Here is a 22,581-nt window from a genome sequence, read left to right as displayed (position 1 = left end):
TAGTGGATTCTTAGATGTTTTTGTCTTGCGGCACAACAGTGGTCGCTTGTCAATCATCTTTTAGAATGGCTTCCTACATTTATTGAAGGTTTGGAAAGTTGCTATCTTTACTCCTATGGTTTCAAGAAACATTAGGAGCCTAAGGAAATGGATTCCCACAGGTGCGTATGCAGAACTAAACCTGATCTCATTAGGTCTGGGCTGTGCTGCTCGCTTGGAGGCAAGGGATCTGTAAGTAGTCAGGCCTTGGAGGGCCCTTGTCGCTTCTCTCACGGCTCCTGCTGCTGCTGAGCTATAATATATACTGGCTGTGTGACAGGTAGAACTACAATAAAAAAAAAAATGCAAAGGTCTCCAGGGGAAAAGAGAAAGTTATTAGAATGTTAAAACATAGTGTTGGAGTTCTCCAAGTTCAGTGCATTCTGACCAATCTGGTAACAGGTGTAAAGTTGTAGGGACCCTTGGCATTGCTGCAGTTTTGGACAGAATGTTTCTACCCTGTGAGGGCTGGAGGAGGAATGGGGATGGAATTTAGACCCTGTAGAAGGTTAAACAGCATCCATGGCCAGTACCCACTGGATTCCAATAGCCATAGCCACACGTGTCCTGAGCACAAACAATGCCACCATGAATTGGGATTGCCTGGGGAGGAGGAAAGATTGAGGTAAAAATATTTGTTTGAAGACATTAAGGCAGTGGGTTTGTGTGCTTTTGTTTTTGAAATTCATACTCTGCCGATTTCCATCACTGACTTATTCTGTCTCTTTGACTCTCCAACTTCCATGTTAAGGTTTACTAACCAGCACCTGTTATGCACGTGGGGTGGGATGTCCAATCGGAATCGAGTTACCTACCCTATATTGCTCTTGATCTTCTGTAGCTTCTGTTGGTGGTGTTGGCTGTGTGCTTTACTTTGAGGATTCATTTTCGCTATTGATTGCAAGACCCCTGAGCCCCCAAATATAAAAAAAAGAAACACGTGGTTTCTACTCTGTCTATTCAGCCAAAGTGCTCCCTTCCATTCAGGAGTGAGCAGCATTCAGAGTGTTAGTGGGGAATGGCTGTTACTGCAGAGTGGGCAGCTTTGCGCATCCTTCTCAGTGGGGCAACTGACTTTGTCTTGCAAGTGTACTTGATGACACTTAACACTTCCGGAAGTCATCACACACGGCTTCGTTGATTTTTGTCACTTTCTAGAGAGAACCTCCGACTTGATGGTGTTTGGTGGTGCTTCTGACTGTTGTTTCCTCCTCCAGGCTAGCGGAAGTCTCCCAAGATGGAGACCTTGTCTTTCCCCCGATACAATGTGGCTGAGATCGTGGTTCATATTCGCAACAAGTTCTTAACGGGAGCCGATGGTAAAAACCTCTCCAAGAATGATCTCTATCCCAATCCAAAGGTAAAACAGCGCCGGACTGGAGCTTGGCTGGTGGAGTTGGAAAACAAAGCTGCTAGGTTTATAACGTAGCAAGAAAGGCAGTAAGCTTTCCCATTTGATGTAGGCCAGTCATCTTAATCCAGAGAAAATTTCTCGCTTCATGTAACTTTAAAATAACATGAGGTTTGGATGTAGGGCAACTTAGACATTTCCAATAGGAATTGAATTTTTTAATATGGTGGTTTTCTTAAAAAAATTCTCAACCATAGATACATTACAGTATATTAAATTTTCTGTTATTATTGAAGTGTTGGTTTGAGGATATCATTTATTGGTAGGGCTTGATGGAACCTACTACGAGTGGTTTCCAACCATGGAAAAAAAATACTTAGAAACAATGCTCTTTGGAAGCTTATAGATTAATTTTCTTGCATTATGCCCCAGGGGGAAATTGACTTGTTTTGACAGGCATTATTCTTTATGTCTTCGGTTATTAAATGCAAAAATGAACAATTTATATGTCTCAGAAAAATCCCAAAGTCTCCTTGCAGAACTCCATGCTGGTACTGGAGTGATAATATAATAAAACCTGGTGGTGTAGTGATGTGGAACTCAGACCTTTTGATTTCTGTAACACTTCAGTTCTTTCAAATGTAAGGAATATTTTAAGAATTACTAACAGGCCTTTGAGCTAATGAACAAATCAGCTTTATGGAAAGTTTAGCGTTGTAGCTTCCCCATACTTTTCAGTTAGTTTCCTGTTCACTCAGTAACCTATGTCCAGACTGGGACAGCTCCACAGGCCAGTATGTGGGAACTGCTCGTTTAGAAGGTTTTTCCAGTCTTGCACTGCCCTAGTGCATGTATAGCTCCTAGATCAAATACTCCATTAAACCTGAAATCTATGGAAGCGTAACACGTAAGACAGCAAACCAGGTTCCCCATAGCCATGTGTTCTGCCCCAGGCCCGAGAGCCTGTGCTGAAGACCAACCTTCCCCCGCTCCCTCAAGGCAGCCAGTGGATTCCTGCTGGATTTGGCCATACCACCTTTCTTTCTCAAATAATGATCCCATTGACGGTTTGTTATTAGATATACACAAACTAACAGTATTCATGGTAAATACTGTATTTTTGGAGAGGAGGTTTTTGACTTATTAGATATCAATAAACAAACAAACTGCTGAGTAAAATTTAGAAGAATGAACAAATATTTGAAGGAAAATAGTGCTGTCATCTCTTTTTGCTTCTCATTATAATATGCGCTGGTCGTCCTGATAGTGCTACAGCTTTAGAGCCGTGCATCACAGCATTAAAAGTGGTTTTTGTGTTGTAGCCGGAAGTCTTACACATGATTTACATGAGAGCCTTACAAATAGTGTATGGAATTCGACTGGAGCATTTTTACATGGTGAGTTGAAAATAATTATTAATACAGTTCTGCTCACGGTGAATACTGTATTTTTGGAGAGGAGGTTTTTGACTTGTTTTTCAACAAATGATCCAAAGTGTTATTATAAAATTGTCACTTGCAAAGGAATCTTGGGTATAGTAGCAGTTTACATGACTTTTGTCAGGTGAAAATTCTAACAGAATCTCTAAGTGACGTAAATTATTGATAAATGTGATTGTCACAGATTTAGGGGTCTGTCTTCTGAGGCAGCAGCGAGATCTTTGTAAAAATCATTCTCTCTTGAGAAAGGTGTCCTAATTATTATGGTGAATTATATGCAGGAAGATTGAAATAATTGACACGAGACAACTGAGCGCTTAGCGTATTGGGTATCTGGAGTAAGACAGACTTAGTATTGTGTGTGATTGTGAAATCATTAATGTCAAAAGAGGTAGTAGACATATAAAGTTGGTAGAATTTCCCCATTATGGTTGTGTGTAAAAGATTTCAAGATTAAGATCTTTTCCTTTGTTACGCACTTTAATGATATGTTGATAAATTCTGGCTTTGATTTGTGATAAAAATGTCTCGTAATTGAAGTGCTGTCTACTCAGTGTGTATCTTAGATGTTGTGATGTATTGCGTTTAGATGCCAGTGAACACGGAAGTCATGTATCCACACATCATGGAAGGCTTCCTACCAGTGAGCAATCTGTTCATTCACCTGTGAGTAAGGAGTGTCTGTATGTGTGAGTGTGTGTTCACGGTCATGTTAGCCTGACGCTTTGTTAATGACGTGATTTTCTTTGGGAAAGAATGGCCGCCCTTCCCAGGCTCCTCCGTCCTGTACAATATCCCGAATCACAGATGTTCCCCAAACTGAATGGACAACATCTTAGACGGCTTGCAATTGAAATTCTAAGACATTTAATTATCTGCTATCTTCTTTTTAAAACTTTAAAAGTGTGTTTTCTTCTTTGTTGAAAGGCAGAGAGAGTTTGAGATCTTTCCACTGATTTAACTCCCCAAATGCCATCCATAACAGAGCCTGCGCCGGCCCAAAGCAGTAACCCAGAGCTCGGTCCAGGGCTTTCTTAGGAGTGACGAAATGCAAGTCCCGGGGCTATCACACACTGCCTTCTAGGGCGCACGTGCAGGAAGTAGTACTGGAAGTGGAAGAGTGTGGGTACCCAGGCTGTGTCTTCCCTGCTGTGTGTAGTGTGGAAGATTTTGAGCTCTTGATGTATCTTGGCGTTTTCATGAATGCTTGTTGTTATTGTTACATCATGTGTACCTTGATTTGTAATACCCGGAAAAGGTAGATTTAGTGCTCTGTCGTCACGTTGTAGTCGGCGTGGTTGTGTCGTATGACTAAGTATGTGCTTGTAACACAGTCTTCACTGTTCTCTATCCAGAGATTCATTTCTGCCCATCTGCCGGGTGAATGACTTTGAGATTGCTGATATTCTATATCCAAGTAAGTGGGAACTCAAAGCAATTTTTATTGTCTTGTTTCATTCTGCCATTTGGCTGTTAGTCAATATATAATCAGAAAACTGAAAGGAAGTTGGTTATAACAATGAATCTCATCTTTTAGGGTAAGTATTATCATGCCTTAATACTGAAATTGTTTTTTTTTTTTTTCCTGTAAATCTGCAGAAACTTTTTTTTAAAAAATCAGCTTTGATAAAATCCTTACATTTTAAAACTTTTCCATATACATGTGAACATAAGTGCAGATTGTATGCAGGTGTGACATCATGGCTTCATCATACCAGCTTTGTCAAAAAACAAGTGGAAGTTTTCTTTTCAGAATAATAAGTACAGTTCAATGTTACATGAGATTGTATGATTCTCCCAGGGTTATGTAAGTGTTCCTCTATTCATTTGACTGGGATAGTTATCAAATCATTCTGTGTTGTATGTGATCTGGTGCAGTACTTAAAAATCTGTATCTTTATCATTTCTGGGTCTTTTTGTTGGCTTTTTGTTGACTTGAAATTTATGTACAACAAAGCAATCCACCCCTTTAAATGTAAATGAAGTGAGTCTCACCCAGTGTATGTCACTTCATAGCCATTGTCACAGTCCTGTAAAGCCCATTTCCGGTACCCCGGAAGTTCCGTCACGCTTCTTTGCTGTCTCCTATAGCATTCCCATTGCCTGACAGTGGGTCTCTTTTCTGTTGCTGTGGTTTTACCTGTTAGAATTTTTAAGATTTATTTATTTTTATTGGAAAGGCAGATATACAGAGGGAAAGATCTCCTATCCAATGATTCACTCCCCAGGTGAATGCAACAGCTGGAGCTGAGCCAATCTGAAGCCAGGAGCCAGCAGCCATCTCCGGGTCTCCCATGTGGGGTGCAGGGCCCCAAGGTTTTGTGCCATCCTCGACTGCTTTCCCAGGCCACAAGCAGGGAACTGGATGGAAGTGGGGCTGCTGGGATTAGAACCGGTGCCCATGTGAGATCCCAGTGGGTACAAGGAGAGGGCTTTAGCTGCTAGGTTACCATGCAGTCATTATTTCTGGGTTCTTTAAGCATAAAATTTTTAAAAATCTATCTGAATGGTTGCTTTTGTGGGTGTTGTGTTTCTTTTTGTTTTGGGGTGCTATGTCAGCAAACTGCACAGCTCACTGCTCCGTTGGATAGCTGGTAGACATTTGGGCTGTTTCTCATATTCGGTCCTTGTAAGCCAGGCTGCTGTGAGGCGGTGTGGACGTGTCACATTCACCCACGCACCAGAACGTGCGTGGCACTGCAACAGGGTGCTGCCTGAAGGCTGCGTAGTGCCAGCCGACAGACTCCGCGGGTTCAGCTCATTCGTTGTGAAGATTTCTGTCCTGTGCTGCGTGTTGGCCAGGGTCACACGTTGGTCACTTGCTCTGTTCTTTCAGCTGTTTATAATGGGAGGAGGAACCTGGTCCTCTTGTTTCCTTGTGGCCATCAGTAATTTGCGAGTTATTGACGAGCGCAATTCTTACGTGTAACTCTGAGCAAATATCCTGTATTTCCTAAGAATGTACACAGTTTTATTTTATAGATTTGGGGCAGGGTAAAGAGGAGGAGAGGACGATTCTTAATGTGGCTTTAAAGATTTATTCAGTCTTTTTTTATTTTAGAAGCAAAACGGACAAGTCGGTTTTTAAGTGGCATCATCAACTTTATTCACTTCAGAGAAGCGTGCCGTGAGACCTATATGGAGTTTCTTTGGCAATATGTAAGACTTAAATATTTATTTTTTCATATACTGCATGAGTACCTTTTATGTGGGCTGTTAATCTACGTTGATATGTTTGTCACAGAATATCAAATTGTTGGATGGCCTTTGGCATTGAAATTTTTTGTGTGTATATTAAAGTTTCAGATTTTGGCTCCTGAAAAGCTTACCCCAGAATGGGATTTTCTTTTATATCGTTCATGTTAGGAAGTGACGGGAATATTTTTAGTGTTTAAATCTCGTGGCTGAGCCTTCCTTTCCTATGGTAGGAGATGTTCGTTTTCCTTTGCATGTTGAGTAGGTAGTGTAGTGTTGTTTGAATATTTGAGGTAGCTAAGGTTTAGACTTGCCTTTGAAGTGATGCCTGCTCGTACCATGTTTATCATGTTTTCCCAGCACTGCATTATAAATCTTGTTCCACTGCAGTCAGTCACTTTAGTTAGTTGAAACTCTTTTTCCTTCCTTAGTTTGACTAAATGCTGGCTGGTTGTGGACAGTCTGCATGGTTATTCCCAGTTGTCTCAAGTCTGTGCTCTCAGAAAAGCATCCAAGTCACGCCAGTCAGTGAGACCTCATGCTCTGGCTGCTCCAGGCTTTACACACAGCACGCTGGGCTTGGATGCCTAGACATCACACGCCGTGCACGGCTTACACCTGCACGTGCCAGCACTGGCCTACGTGATTCTGCTTGGATGGTCTCTCCTGTCTTCGATGTAAAGCTCAGGCAGCTGTCACCCCGGGAAGCCTCCAGGATTCTTTCCCCAGCTGTTTCCAGCATTGTGTTAGAGGCCATTCTTCTTTTCCTACTATATGCAGTGTTGTAGCAAGCTGTGTTGTTGACTTATGCGTCTGATTCTTTATGGAGAGCAAACTCCTAGAATTCAGGAATTCCACATTCATCTTGGAAATTCACAGAAACTAGCAGTACTGGGCTATGGTAAGGAGTCAGCATTTGTGTAAAGAAAAGACATTTCTAAATTCACTTGCTATGAATGCCTAACTGTCTTATCTTTCTCATTTCTGATGATAACAATTAGTGAATGAACCTCTTCCATATGTGCTTGTTGATCTTAGAAATAAAAATCTATATTATTGCTTCTATGGAAAAGTGCTAATATATAAGATTATTAAAATTGCTTTTATAGAAATCCTCTGTGGACAAAATGCATCAGTTAAACACCGCACACCAGGAGGCCTTACTGAAACTGGAGAGACTTGAGTAAGTGGGCAATAGATAAATGCATTACCAAGTGTAAAGTGAGTGGCAAGCTTTCTTTTATAACCCTTTAGTCTTCTTTAAGTATCTTCCGTTATCTTTAGTAAATGAGACTTAAGTTAACCTTGTCAAATAAAAAAATAAAAGATAAGATTAGGTGTTTTTGAAAATTATGTACTGTTTGGCTGCTTTCTTCTTCAAATTTAACTTAAATGTTTCTTCCCCTAAATTATATACGGAATATTAATCTTGCATTTGAGAACAATAACTGTCCAAACTCTTTCTTCCATTAGGACAGTTAACTCTGTTAAAAGTTTTATTCCTGGACAGAATTTTTAAATTTATTTTTGTCTTGTTTTTTAACTCATGGATTAGATGCCAAAAAAAATTCAGTCAAAAATTATGCTCTTACCTTCCTGATGTGAAAAAACTTTAAAAAATTTAAAGGTTAGGGCTGGCACTGTAATGTTGCATGTTAAGTTTCTGCCTGCCACACCGACATCTCACATGGGTTCAGCTCCCAGCTGCTGCATTTCTGGTCCGCTCCCTGCAAGTCATCTAGGAAGGCAGTGGGAGAAAGGCCCCAAGTGTTTGGACCTCTACACTCACATGGAGGACCCGGAAAAAGCTTCTGGCTCCTCGTCCCCGGCTAAGGTCTGGCCCCCCCTGGCCATTTTGCAGCCATCTGGGGAGTGATCCAGCGGATGGAAAGTATGTCTGGGTCTCAACATCTCTGTTTCTCTGTTACTCCCTGTCTTTCTGGGTCACTTGGGCATTTATTTATTCTGTTTGAAAGGCAGAATCACGGAGAGAAACAGATCTTGAGTCCATTGCTCTACTTTCCAGGTGGGCACAGCACCCAGGCGTAGGCCGGCTCAGGTCAGGGCCGGGAGCTTCACCTCTCACAGTGGTGGTGGGAGCCCGACACGTGGGCCCTCTGCTGCTGCCTCCCGGATTGTTATCAGGGAGCTGCCTAGAAGGAGATCAGCTCAGCTCAGCTGCACCTGTACAGAATGCTAGCCTGGCCTCACAGGCAGCTGTACCAAGCCATGTGTTTTCTTAAGCATTTTAAATAAACTTTTTGAAGATCCCCCATATGCATAAATTTCAGTTTTTTTCTTACAGCAAGGCAAGCTTATCTTACACTTTTTTTTCTAAAAGGTGTTTACAACACGCTCGTATGTACAGATGTTCCACATCCTCTTTGGGCCTTGTGTCCTGGTAGGGGCGCTTCCTGGGACATAGGCCCATGGGTCTGATGCTCTTGGTCTTGAACATCTGAATATACTGAAGCACACAGCAGGCTGCACGGTGCTGCTGATCTACCCTCGTGAGAGCGCGGCTCATGGGGAGCTGTGGCCCCTGCTGCTGCTCAGCGTTGCAGGGTGTAGGCTGCCCACTGCGGGAGAGCCAAATTCTACAGGGGTTTCCATCACTCTTCTAACTTGTAAAGTTGAAAAATGGTTTCTGGAGAAAAATTTTAAGCTGGGGGGACCAATTATATTGATTTTGAGCACAAGGGTTTTTTGGTTTTTGTGTGTGTGTGTTTCTTATTAAACCCCTTTCAATGTGTTGTCTTTAGCTTTGCATTTCAGGCAAGAGCTTTTCTGTCCTGCCTCTGGTGAAAATGGCTTTATAGCAAGCAGTAAGCTGAAAAGACTGGATATAGGAGGCAGATATTAAAATTGAAGGTGGGAAAAGACAGCACACATCACATCAAGGAAAATGACACAGTGGGAGAGAATCTTTGCAACATAGACTGCAAAGCATGACCAACTATTAACCAGAGTTGTGTTTGTAGACTGATAGTGGGAAAGGAGACTTAACAGAGAAACAGATAAAGACTGTAAAGCGAATTTACTGCAGTATGGACGCAGATGGCTGATGGCTGGGCAAGAATTAAGGTTAACAGTAAACATGGAAGGGCTTTGAGCATGTCTGAATGCTGTTCGTGAAGGACTAGGAAAGAAGAATGGGTGATTAGAATAAGAGACGTGAAGATGTGAGAGCCAGGGTGAAGAAGAGAAATTGGGATTGGTCAAGAAAAATGGCAGGTGCATGAGGATCGGAGTTAGACAAATCAGGGATCTGATGGTAGAAATTGAAAGGGGTCCATCTGATGGTGGTTGTCTCTGTCAGAAGAAAGTAAGGAATTCAGAAACGTGGCAGTAGACGTGCTCTTCATCCGAGTTGTTAAGGGCAGAGGCTTGAGTTTAACTTTTCCCAATTAAGAATTGAGTGAATGCTCGCGCCCTTGTGTCCTGCAGCTCCGTGCCGGTTGAGGAGCAGGAGGAGTTTAAGCAGCTCACAGACGACATCCAAGAGCTGCAGCAGTCGCTCAATCAGGACTTCCGTCAGAAAACGGTATTTATTTGGCCATATCTTAAAATTGACACAAAGATGTATTTTTAGAGATGTGATCGGGCACGCAGTCGGAGAAAGAGCACACCGCGTTAGTGGCAAAATGATTGGAACCTGTTGGTTGCTATGCCCATATGTGCCTCCCCTGATGGGCATATTGTTCTTTCAAGCATGTAAAATCATGATGGTGTGTGTTGTCAAAACTAGGTACTTTCTTGTTGAATACAATATTTTTGGATTCTCCTGTTATTCCCAAACTGTCTTCTAAAGCAGCTGGGAGGCTGCAGCATGCCATCAGGGGGGCTTCAGGATTGTGTTATACATTTTCGAGGGAAGCGCTGTAATACTCAGCATGGGTCCTATACCTCTTGAACCATTAGCACATGGTGGTCTGAATGTGAGGCCATGTCACCTCCCTTTACGATCTTTGTGAAGTTGGGGGGTTGGCATTTTCTGTAATAAAAAGCAAACGTCAGGAAAATTGCTATGGAACAGGAAATGGTAGGGTCTACCTCCAGCCTGATTCCAAGGTGTGTGGATATATGTGGAAGCATCTACTTAGGAAGGGTGCTGTTCATCGTGAGGTTACTTTAAGAATATTTTTCCTTGTAACCAATTCTTTTTCCCACCGGTGCACCATTAGCAGGATATGTATACCCAACAACCTAGTAAAGAAACTACTGGATATTTCCTTTGGCCTAAAGACATTGTGAACAGAGAACATTTAACGGTATCTTGGCTGATTCAGTTCCTCTCCTACATTTATTTTAGGAGAAAGCAATGATTGAATTTAAATCCGCTTTGAATCACTGTAAAACTTGCGTTTGTTTTTTCCTTAGATAGTGCTGCAGGAGGGGAATTCCCAAAAGAAGTCAGATATTTCAGAGAAAACCAAACGTTTGGTAAGCAACTTGAGCATTTAAAGCTTGGCTGTGTTTTTAGAGAACAGTATAGATTTATTTAATCCAATATTTCTTATCATTTTTCCTTGAATATAACAGATGTACATTGTTTTACAAAACATTGACACATAGAAATATATTAAGAAGGTTAAAAAAAACTGAAAAATCACCACTACAACTAATATATATCATGGATTGCATTCTTACTTATTGTCATATGTGTGTAATGGTTCGTCCGTGATACTACATTCAGTCTGTTTTCAAATTGCCTTTTATCCTCACTTAGCAATGTAGTCCAAATAGTGACAGGAGTTGTAAATGGGTCTGCTTAGATTAATGGCTGCATATTATGCTATAGTATGTATATGTACCATAATACAGATCCTTTGAGTCCAGTGGGAGACCTCTGCAATGTTTATCTGTGTGTTAAAGCCATGTGTCTGAACTAAATAGACATTTGTGCATCAGATTCTTGTTGTTGTTTATTCTTATTTAAGATGTATTTTTTTTTTATCTGCTTGAATGATGACAGAGAGAGGGAGAGAGTAGAATGAGAAAAATCTTGCATTTGCTGACCCACCTGCCAGGTGACCAACAAGGCTGGGGTTGGAACAGGTAGAAGCAGGAGCCCTGCCCGCTCTCCATGTCTCCCACCTGGTGGGGACCAGGCACTTGGTTCCCAGGGTCTTTACTGGGGAACTAGATAAGGAACAGAACAGCCAGAGCCTGGCCTGGCACTCCGGCTGTGGATATCGGCATTCTCAGTGGTAACTGAGCCCCAATCCCGTTAGCACCAATTCCTCCTTTTTATGTTCAAGTCAGTTATTAAATTAGGATTTTTGTGTCAAATAGACATTTGTAGTTGACTCATATTGAAAGTAGTTTTAGTAATATGGGTGTTTTCCTTTCCTAGCATGCTTGCCAGAATGGAGGTTTACAGTTAGTCTTAAGGCAAGAAAAACAAAAAAACAGGCTCTTATTCTGTGCATAGGAAAGCCTATGCTATTCATCTTAATGCTTTTATCTTTTTTGAAATTTATTTTATTTGAAAGGCAGATTTTATAGAGAAGGACTAACAGAGGTATTCCATGTGCTGGTTCACTCTCCAGCCGGCCACGATGGCTGGAGCTGAGCCGATCTGAAGCTGGGAGCAGGAGTCCCATGTCGGTGCAGGAGCCCGAGGATCTGAGCTATCTCCCACTGCTTTTTCATGCATAAGCAGGGAACTGGATTGGAAGTGCAGCAACCGGAACACAAGCCGGGCTCCATGTGGGATGCTGGTGCTGCAGGTGGAGGACTAGCCTGCCACGCCACCACATTGGTCCCTCATTATTTTTCATAATACGTTTGTTTGTTTTTTGGTTTCCTTACTAATTTAACACATATACTTTATATACATCTGAAATTTAGTATCATGTCTTTTTTAAATTGGCAAATGCTTTTCTTCTGAGTAGTACCTAGATGGCTTGAATTTGTTACTCATTTTCTTTTTGTCTCATTTACGATTATGTAATTGTATCCAGTTTAGGCTTTTCATAAAGAAGTCAGCACTATTGTAAATGTGAGTTCTGGTTCTGTAGAGCATTAAAAGGGGCTAGCTAGTGGGGCGTTCACTGACTTCAAGAACAGAATACGCAGAAATGCAGGATTGCTGACATTCAGTTTGGCCTCTGAGTTAGCCATTCAGAAGGTAATAACTTTTTTTTTCTTAAATTAAAATTTAGACAAATTACAGAAGTCATATGTTGGGACATCTCTCTTATTTATAAAACATATATGCTGAACTTAAAGGTCTTCTTTGCCCGTCCCACTTCACTTAGAGGGAACACCTTTCTGGTCCTTTTTCCTGTGATGCTGTATGCACCTGTTCAGATGCAGGTAGTCACATATCACTATTCGATCTGTTTTTATAGAATGTGTTGATCTATGAGTTAATCCTTTCACTTCATATTTCTGAGAAATTTTTATATCAGTACATGGAATCATAATATCCTATAACAATGTGTGTGTTACCATCAGGTATTTGGGAAAGAGGTTCATATGAAGATTTATTTATTTTTATTGGAAAGGCAGATATACAGAGAGGAGGAGAGACAGAGGAAGATCTTCCGTCTGATGATACACTCTGCAGGTGAACACAACGGCCAGAGCTGAGCCAATCTGAAGCCAGGAGCCAAGAACTTCTTCCAGGTCTCCCACACGGGTACAAGGTGCCAAGGCTTTGGGCCATCCATGGCTGCTTTCCAGGCCTCAAACAGGGAGCTGGATGGGAAGTGGAGCTGCCTGGATTAGAACCGGCACCCATATGGAATCCAGGTGCATTCAAGGCAAGGACTTTAGTTGCTGGGCTGCTGCGCCGGACCCTGCACCAAAGTTTAAATAGACTAGCTGGACAGCTTTTACTTTGGTTTCCATTACGGTTGCGTTGACTTCTGCGATTCATGGAAAGGAAAACACATTTGTGCTCTTACTTTATTTGGGTATTGGGAGAACAACAATACCTTCACAATTCTAAATTGCCTGGCTAACTTGGAAATATATTGAATATCTAATTACAGTTTTGCAACATATTGACTGTACTATTTGCAGAAGGAAAGTAGAGGCAGTGGTGACTGTTCAAAGGTCAGTAGAAGTCCAGTGATTTCTGCCTGAGAAAGGAGTGGGTTGCTGATTTTCTAGGAGGGCCACAATTAGGAGCGAGCATTGTGGTTTTGTGGGATAAGCTGCCAGCTACAACTGAGGCATCACATATCACAGTGCCAGTTCAAGGCCCAGCTGCTCCATCTCCCTGCTCCTGTGCCTGAAAAACCCTGCAGGAAGATGACCCGAGCACCTGCCACCTTTGGGAAGACCTGGATGAAGTTGCAAGTGCCTAGTTTCATCCTGCCCCAGCCACAGCCATTGTGGTGCTTTGGGGAGTGAACTCACAGGTGGAAGATAGCTCTTTCTTTCTGTGTTTCTCTTGTCTTTCAGATAAATAAGTAAATGTTTTTTAAAGATATTTAAAAAGAGATAGCACTTAGAATGATCTATGCCAAACACTAGCTGATAGGGTGTAGTAAGCAGATAAAAGTGCAAAGCAAGGTAAGAACCATATTATGAAAGGACCCGACTTTCACACTATGGGGATTGCATCCTCGCGCATAGACACGCCTAAGCAATTAAGCAGGCAAGTGAGGAGGTCAGATTTAATTTCACTCCCACCATAGTGAAGGTAGACCTGGTTTTGTTCTTTTCCATTACTGATATGCTAAGTCACCAGTTTTATTATGTTTAATATTTAACAATGTTTTCTGAACAGAATGAGCTAAAGTTGTCACTAGTTTCTTTGAAAGAAACGCAAGACAGTTTGAAGACAAAGATTGTGGATTCTCCAGAGAAACTAAAGAATTATAAAGAAAAAATGAAAGAGACCGTCCAGAGGCTAAAAACATCCAGGGTGAGTTTCCACTTCATTTCATTGCTTCTCTGTGGCTTTTGTGTGATCATGGATTAATTTTCTGATTTCCAAATATCTGTACTGGTTACCTCTTAAACTTTGTTGCTGTGTCCCTGATTTGTAGCTCCTCTCAAAAGTGGATGTAGGGGACACAGTCAGTTTAAAGAGCAGCCAGAGACGCCCCTGTGAGTGATCAGGACAAGGGACCTGAACATGAGAACTGAGGAGAGTCACGTTGTCATGATTATGTAGCTTTTGTGACCCTGAGACTGATGCATCAATAAATTCCTTTCATAAAACAAATGTTCTGCTCTCCTGAGATCTAATTATTTTCATTACAAAGGAGAAAGAGATTAAATAAATTTACAAACAATTGCATAATTAGAAACCATAGTTGATAGCGTGCAAGAGTTTTGGGTATGCTTGGAGGCTCAGGCGTAGGAATGTAAAACTCCAAAAAATTACCATCCATTTCAGAAAGCCAAAAAGGGAGGAAAGCATGGGAGGTTTTCAGATCCTATGATCGATCGAGGGGAGCCCAATACAGCAGAGTTGGAATTAGTTGGAAGAGGTAAGGAAGTAGAAATTTGTACCAGTGTCTAAGGGAGACACAGCTAGCAGTCAGTTGTATTTGGAGGCGTGGTGAAGGCAGAGAGAGCAGCGTGTGTGCGTTCTGTGGGTAATGTGCAACAAGGTGTGGTCAGAGATTACCATGGGAGATGATTTGCAGTAGAATAAGAGGAAGTGGATGGACAGATTAGCATTTAAAGTATTGATGAAAAAACTGTGTCTGGCCCATCTCTGAGCTTACTATCCCAGGGCCCTCTCAATGATTAAGATTATCATACAGGAGTAAACAGAGTTTATCTTAATAGAAATATGAACCCAGAATGGTTTTCTGTATTTAAGGAGAAAGGGTGGTTTTCTAAAAGAAAGTTCTTGCTCAATTAGAGATTCAACTAGAAGAAAAGGTAGTTAGTATAACAGTTTACCAGTTAGAAAAATAAATTCTGTGTATATTAAGAAATTAAATTCAAAGACTTTTTTTTTAAATGATTTTAGGATACCATTTGTTTAACTAGTACAGATTTTTATTAAGATTGGGAACCTCAAAACTGGGCCTGTTGGAACATATGAATGTTGCATATGTCAGGTAAAAAGATTATACCCATGACATGCAAATCGTAAATTGTATGAGTCTTCACAAATTTTACACAGTGAACTGAGCAGTAACACATGACTGGGCAGTACCATGGGTGAACCAAATGGGCAGAAGTCTTTAATTGTTAGCAGTGGCTGTGTTATTCATTTTTAAATCTTGAAATATAATTAATCTTTTTAAAATAGCTAGCTGTAGTAATAACTGTTATGCAAATGAATAGGGAGATTATAAATGGTAATGTGATTGCCCAGGAAGAGTCTGAAGTAGTTGAGTATTTACAGAGTGAACTACTTTAATGTCTTCATAAATAACTCTTGGAAGATACTTCAACGAATGCTACAGTAAATTGAGGGCAGTTGTCCTTTATTTGAGAATATTTGGCAATTAAGAAGCATCATTTTATAGGATCAGACATTTGCCGTTTAAGTGCTGGGTTTTTGATTTAGAAACATTGTCCTCTGTTCTTAAGCTTTCAGGTTTAAAGGAAGCAATTCTTTCAGACAAAAAATAAAAAGATATTACTAGTTTCATAAAGAAGAATAATACTGTGGTCTCTCTTTTTTCTTTCAAAGCAAGAAGTGATGGAGAAATATGAAATCTACAGAGACTCAGTGGACCGCCTGCCCTCCTGCCAGTTGGAGGTGCAATTGTATCAAAAGAAAATACAGGACCTAGCAGATAACAGGGAAAAATTAACCAACATCTTAAAGGAGGTTAGTATGGTGTAGAACTTTCATGATGTTGTTACATCATGAGCTACTATAATCCCTTGGATTGCTTTAACTTTTGTTAGTATATTCCTGAAGAAAAACATCACTTAAGCATAATTGTAGTACTTTATGTGAGGTCACAGGACAGTTTTTTTTTTAAACAGAGCAGTAACTTCCATGTTAACCCCAAGATAAAATGGATAATAACAAACAGGCCGTTACCATGTATAGCTTTTGGAAAACAGCAGTATAATTTTGAACTTGTTCAAATAGTTGGAAATGACCCTTTCATCAGTAAACTTAAAATTCCACCCTGTTGCTCATTGTCGTACCTAAGATTTATAAAATAAGAGACTTAATATTTATAACGTTTTACATCTCTGCCCTGGAGAATGAGAGCTGAGGCTGTCCCTTGAATTTCTAAGACTTGAAGCCTGAAAATCCTTTACCACTTTACTTGGTCATGTTAATGTGCAGTATCCACTAAATTACTAGCATTTTACTAATAAAAAGATTTTTTTCTTTTTTTTTTTTTATTTTTTAAGGAAAGTACTGGTTAGCAGGTAGTATTTGAAGTGTTCTTTTCCACCTGCACATTCTCTTGCCTGCCAACAAGAGTCACCGGAAAGATTGACAGGTCCTGTTTGTCGTTGGGTTCAGGCCCTTGAGTCCCAGCTCAGCTGAGCTCATCTCCCGTGTCCCTTTGCTCCCGTCCTTGCCCAGGACAGCTGAGCAGAACATCTCTTGAGTTACCATGTGCTTTCTCACTTCCTGTTGTCTTATTTACTTGGAGTGTGTTTGTCTGCTGGGCTTTCTGGATTTACATAGATCTCTTCATTTTAAAATTGGGTTTTATCAAAGCTTATTGTAGGTGATGACTTCTTCATGTTCTTTGCTTGGTTGTATTGACTTCATATCTTCTCCTAAAATACAGAGCCTGAATCTGGAGGACCAAATTGAGAGTGGTGAGTCCGAACTGAAGAAATTGAAGACTGAAGAAAATTCGTTCAAAAGACTGATGATTGTGAAAAAGGAAAAACTTGCTACAGCACAATTCAAAATAAACCAGAAACATGAAGATGTTAAGCAATACAAGCGCTCCGTAATTGAGTATGCTTTTATTTCCCATTTTAATGCACTAGAAAGTAATTACAAAAAGCTAGTACTTTTCTTTCCACCCTTCCCTGACTCCAAACTCCTTCATGCATACTTTCTGGAAGTTTTATATACCTTTACTAAAACCGATGAGTTAATGCTGCATTGTGTCGAAATTTAGAGATGTTTTAGCTACAGGCTTTTTTCTTTTTCTAGTTACTATGATTTCAGTTTCTTTGTGTAGCTTTTCAAAACAGTATTGTTTGTTACTACTTGCAAAGCACCTATTTTTCTCTCTCTCTTTTTTTTTTTTTTTTTTTTTTTTTGAATGATTTATCATTTCAAAACGCATAGTAACAGAGAAGAGACAGATCTTCCATCCTCTGGCTCACCCTCAGATGACTGCAATCGCTGGAGCTGTGCTGATCAGAAGCCAGGGCCTCCTTCTGGGTCGCCCGTGTGATTGCAGGAGCCCAACACTTAGCCCATCTGGCACTGCTTTCCCATGCAGATTAGCGGGGGGCAGGTGGGAAGTGCAGCGGTCAGGCTCAGGCAAGTGCCCCTATGGGATGCCAGCGCCGAAGGCAGCCTTTTTAACATGCTCTGCCGCAGTGGCTGCTTCCCTACCTTTTCTTGATTGTGTACAAACAGCCAGGACGGTTTCCCAAGGAAATCACCCAGCCCAATTTAATAAAGTCCAGATCCTCCATCATGACGCTAACTCTGACAGCCCGTGTGAAGGCCACAGTTCTAGAACAGACCATGCTGTCTGAGCAGACGAGGCAGGATTAGGAACCCTCGCCAAACGTCCCTGCTGGCTGCAGGCGAGCTGCTCATGGCCCCTCTTGCTTTCCAAAGTGTGGTGACCTAAAAGACTGCACTTTCCACTGCTCTACAGTGTCATTAGAATCATCCGTTTGTCCAGCTGGCAGTTAGAGCATCTGCGTTTCGAGTAAAAGGTTTACTATTTTTATTCAAGGAAGAATTAATACTTTGCTAAACATTCTGGGGTTCTGCCCAGAGTGCTGACCTATTTCAAACAACAGTCTCTTCCCCGTCCGTCCCAAGCATGTGCTTTCAGAATGTATGTCCCTGGGATATAAAGAGCAGCACTCTTCCAGTCCCTGGTGGAGTGGGAGGGATTTCCTGAGCATTTGCTGCACAGAGGCTAATGTAGATGAAGAAAAGGGCAGAACCTCAGGTCTTTGCATTCGGTGCCAGACTGCCTGACGGGCCACTTGGCACTGCCTCTCTTCTCCCCAGCAGTGCAGAGGTGTGCTCAGCTGGCGGAGCGTAACTGAAAAATCCACACCTTGAAAGAATGGCTTTTGGGTGGAGGTTTCACTATATATACCATGATGTGATTTGGGGGATTGATTATCTGGTGTCCTTCTGTTGCCTGAGAAAAGCTTAAGCTTTGTCAAATAGTGACTCCTGATTACTTCAGAATGAAAATTAGAATTAAGTGCTTGCCTGTTTTAGATGCTTGAGAGGAATTATCTATTAATTGCCACTGTTTCCCTATAGGGACTGCAATAAAGTTCAAGAAAAAAGAGGTGCTGTTTGTGAGCGAGTAACTATAATCAATCAAGAAATCCAAAAAATTAAATCTGCAATTCAGCAACTAAAAGATGCCACGGAAAGGGAGACACAGAAGTCTCAGGTGAGTGGGTCAGAAAGGAATTCATTTCAGAGGATCCCATGAGCTAGAAATGTAAATTAATGTCGCCTTCATCATGAGGACTCTTACTCATTCTCTGGTGTAGAAATTGACCCCTAGGGTTCTTCCTTTTCCTATCATTTGTATCTGCTCTTCTATTATCCTTATAATAGAACTAGCCCTAAGGTTCCGCTACTTGAAGGCAAGGGAAAGAACGTGGAAGAAATAACACGGTCGCCATCTGCCTCCCTGCTCTCCTCGGGGCATGCTGTGCCTCTCTGTTCTGTTCTGTCTGTGCCCCATATTCCTTTTTCCTGTTCCTTAACTGAAGATGGACCCCGCCTTTGGCCCTTCTCTAGAATGGGATTAGAAAGCTGTTAGTTGATAATTTAATACTACTTCTTACATAAAACCAAATCAACCCATATTTGTGTTCTTGTAGTCTTTATAGTTAATGAACCAACCATTAGTTAAAAACTAGTTACCAACTGGAATTTGAGATTGCTTTGTCTGTCAGTTATAAAAGATGCACTGTATGTCTCACCATTATCATTTTACCTTTCCTAACAACAACAGTCATGTCTCAGTAATTTTAGTGTGGCTTGTCAAACCATGCCTTGAATATGGGGTGTTGTATGTAGTACACTTTATATATTCTATATGGGACAGTCACTCGGCACAATGTGTCTTAAAGTTGTTTGTATTTGAATTGAATGGAGAATTTTTAAATAAATTTTAAAAAAAAACTCTCGCCCAAATATATGAATCAGAATCTCCACACCAGTTTGGCGTCTGAATCTGTTTTCCACATGGCTTTTGGGAAGCACTAGCAAGTTCTCCTTAACTCTTGGCAACGGCAAGTAGCTGTCACTACACACACTATACACACGCTAGGGAAAATGCTGTTGTTAACTTTGAATTAATGCAAGTTCTGTGTTGTGCTGAAAAGTCTGGACAAGGCTGCATCCTCTGTCTGATCACCTGAAGACACCTGTGTCCAGTGGTCATTGGTGCTTTCCTGCTTCCCTAGTTTAGGTTAGTTCGTCCCAGTTTCCTCATCATTCTTAGCTTGATTTTCAGATTCATTGCTATCCTTTTTACTGTCTTCTACTCTCTTTACTATTAATCATCATTCCATTTGAAACGTATGACTGTTACAGGCCATCAGCCTAGTTGCTCAGATGCCCACTGAGAAACTCAGGATCTGTGCTGGACTACCTGGCTTCAACCGAAAGCTCTGTGTCCTCGCTCTCTTTGTCTCTGCTTTTCGACTCAAGAAATGAACCCTTTAAAAAAAAACGAAAATAAATAAAAATGCAATCTGTAATCCAAAACTCAACACAGTCTTCCAAAATAATGGTATGGCCAGCCAGCCAGGAAGTACAGTTCTTCTGTTCATGAGGCTAACACTGATTTGGATTTTTGGCAATAGCATCTTGCCCTTGACTCATTGGGTTTTTGATCAATTAAAAGAGCTCTGTCTTTTGCACAAACAATTCTGCCAATTTTATGATTTTTATGAGACTTTGATACAATTATTACTTTTTAAAAAGTGTACTTATTTTTATTGGAAAGGCACATTTACAGAGAGAAAGAGAGACAGAGAAAGATCTCCTGTCCACTGGTTCACTCTTCAAGTGTCCACGAGGGCTGTAGCTGAGCTAATCAGAAGCTGGAAGTCCCGTGCAGATCCCACACACAGCTGCAGGGTCCAAGGCTGTGGTCTCTGCTCCACTGATTGCCCAGGCAGTAAACAGGGAGCTGGATGGAAAGTGGAGCAACGTGAACACCAACCAGCACTCATGGGACACTGGCATTTGTGGGTAGAGATTTAGCCAGTTGCCATCATGCTTATTCTGAATTCTTTAGAATCCTAGCCAGTTATATATCTCTATTTTATTTTCTGAGTCACAGACTTTTTGAATAGGGTTTACAGAATGGATTTGTAAAATATTTTAGTATCTTGTAACTGCTAAATACTTATGGGATATAGTACGACATTTCAATACATGTGTGTAATATAATGATCAAATCATAGTAACCAACTTATCACCTGAGACATTTATCATGTTTTTGTATTGGGAATATTTAAAATTCTGTCTTGTAGCTATTCCAAAATATTCAGTTGTTGCCAAACGTAGTTATCCCACTGTGCTACTAAATATTAGAAGTTATTTCCCCTTTGGGCTGTTGCTGTTATGTAGCAAGTAGCGCCTCCGCCTGCAGCTGCAGTAGCCCATATGGCCTTCAGTTCAATCCTTAGCTGTTCCTCTTCCAATCCAGTTTCCTGCTGATGTGCCTGGGAAAGCAGCAGAAGGTAGCCCAAGAGCATGGGCCTTTGTGCCCATGTAGGATTCCCAGACTCCTGGCTTAATACCTGGCCAGGTTCCAGCCACTGTCATCATTTGGAGAGTGAACAAGTGGATAGAAGATCTCTCTCTCTCTCTTTCCCTCTCTCTAACTCTGCCTGTCAAATAAATAAAATACATCTTTAAAACAAAAAGTTTTCCTCTTGTCTGACTGTATTTTTCCCATCAGCCATCCTCCCTCCTTACCCTCTTCTCTCCTCCCATTGCCCGCCCTTCCCCCACGTCCTTCCCAGGTTCTGACAACCACTATTTTTCTATTCTCTACATTTTTTAAATCAGCTTTTCAGCTTGCACATGTTCATGAGAATATGCAGTGAAATGAATCATTTTTAGCAGGCACAATGTGGGAGCACACAAGTTTAGGCTTTAAAATACTAATAAATATGAGTGAAATCGTTGTAATTCATTTTTAGTTTAGGAATAATTCTTTGTTTGATTCCATACTCAGGAAATATTTCTGAACTTGAAAACTGCTATGGAGAAATACAACGAAGGCATTGAAAAGGCCACAGAGGAGTGCCAAGATAGAATAGATAAGAAAGCAGCTGAACTGAAGAGCAGGATGTTCAGAATGACACCTGACTGACAGCCTTGCTCGGCGTCTCACAAACGACTCGCCGTCGTTTCCGTTTTTGCTTGGGAAGGGAAGAGGAGGTTGATGCCAGTAGAACTATGGGATGTAACAATGTTGGCTCAGTTTTTATATACTCATAATGTTATTTCTTCTGGCATTTAATGTAAATATTTATCAATTTATAATTAACACAACTTGTCTGTACTCTATTGCCTTGTTGTACCTTTGACGTGTGTATAGATGTATTTTTATGTCTTGTTACTTTGCTGGCATACAGAGTTGTGGCATTGTTGAACCCTGACTATGATATAAACCATGGTGATTGGGGACTCATTTGATTCTCCCTCAAGCAACTCTGGGTAGTGTTTGTCTGTTTGTTTCTTTTGTATTTCTGCTTTATAGATAAACTTTGAAGATCTTGGAAAAATTAAATAACAGCCAAAATTTGTGTGTTGTATATGATAACAAAGTCTGCAGCGTTCTCACTGTACCGCACTTGCAAATGCAACTGTGTGAAGAAAAGAGTTGGATTGGCTTATGCCTTCATTGACATTGTTGGGGTTTTCATGAGGCAATGAGATTAGACCACTGGCTGGCACCGAGTACCTGTTAGCTCCAGGTGCTTTGCCTTTCATCACGTCATAAGATGCTCCTGTGGGCAGGGTCCTGGCATAGGAGAGGCCCTGGAATGGAATCAGCAGCAGAAGAGGGGTGCCCAGGGAGGGTAGACAGGGATATGCAGTTGAGCTACTGCCTTGTCCCTTCCTTGCTTCTCTTTAAACAATCAGGGCTTCATCAATAGGAAAGTCTTGCTGTGAGGCTAATTAACTGGCATAAAACGTGACCAAACCTCTGCCGTGAGTATAAGTCCAAGACAGACGTATCTGCAGCTTCGGATGCTTTGCTCCTGTAGCCCCTAGGCTGTCCATGAGACTGCTCCGCTCCCAGTCATCATTTCATCACGACATTGTAACTTGTTTGCATACAGAATCCCCTGAACTCTCAAGGTCACAAGGAAAAACTCCTACAGTTCTGCTGATACCTGTTAATACTTCTGTCTTCCTAACTTCTGCCTATCTCATACTTTGTCTCACAAGTACCACCT

General features: G+C 41.1%; 1 protein-coding gene across 1 annotated transcript; it reads left to right on the top strand.

The window, feature by feature from the left end:
* Positions 1 to 1,262: 1,262 nt before the first annotated feature.
* Positions 1,263 to 21,998, top strand: NUF2 (NUF2 component of NDC80 kinetochore complex). The gene is made up of 13 exons (XM_041003194.1): positions 1,263 to 1,399; positions 2,713 to 2,787; positions 3,419 to 3,495; positions 4,185 to 4,246; positions 5,891 to 5,988; positions 7,134 to 7,207; positions 9,472 to 9,568; positions 10,405 to 10,467; positions 13,769 to 13,906; positions 15,641 to 15,781; positions 16,713 to 16,888; positions 18,401 to 18,536; positions 21,351 to 21,998. The coding sequence occupies exons 1-13, from the start codon at positions 1,277 to 1,279 to the stop codon at positions 21,486 to 21,488; spliced, it is 1,398 nt and encodes a 465-aa protein (XP_040859128.1). The 5' UTR covers positions 1,263 to 1,276; the 3' UTR covers positions 21,489 to 21,998.
* The last annotated feature ends 583 nt before the right edge of the window (positions 21,999 to 22,581 follow it).

This window comes from Ochotona curzoniae, unplaced genomic scaffold, assembly GCF_017591425.1.
Source record: "Ochotona curzoniae isolate NIBS_2020 unplaced genomic scaffold, NIBS_Ocur_1.0 scaffold_2683, whole genome shotgun sequence".
Taxonomy (NCBI): Eukaryota; Metazoa; Chordata; class Mammalia; order Lagomorpha; family Ochotonidae; genus Ochotona; species Ochotona curzoniae.
This window is presented reverse-complemented; position numbering and strand designations above follow the sequence as displayed.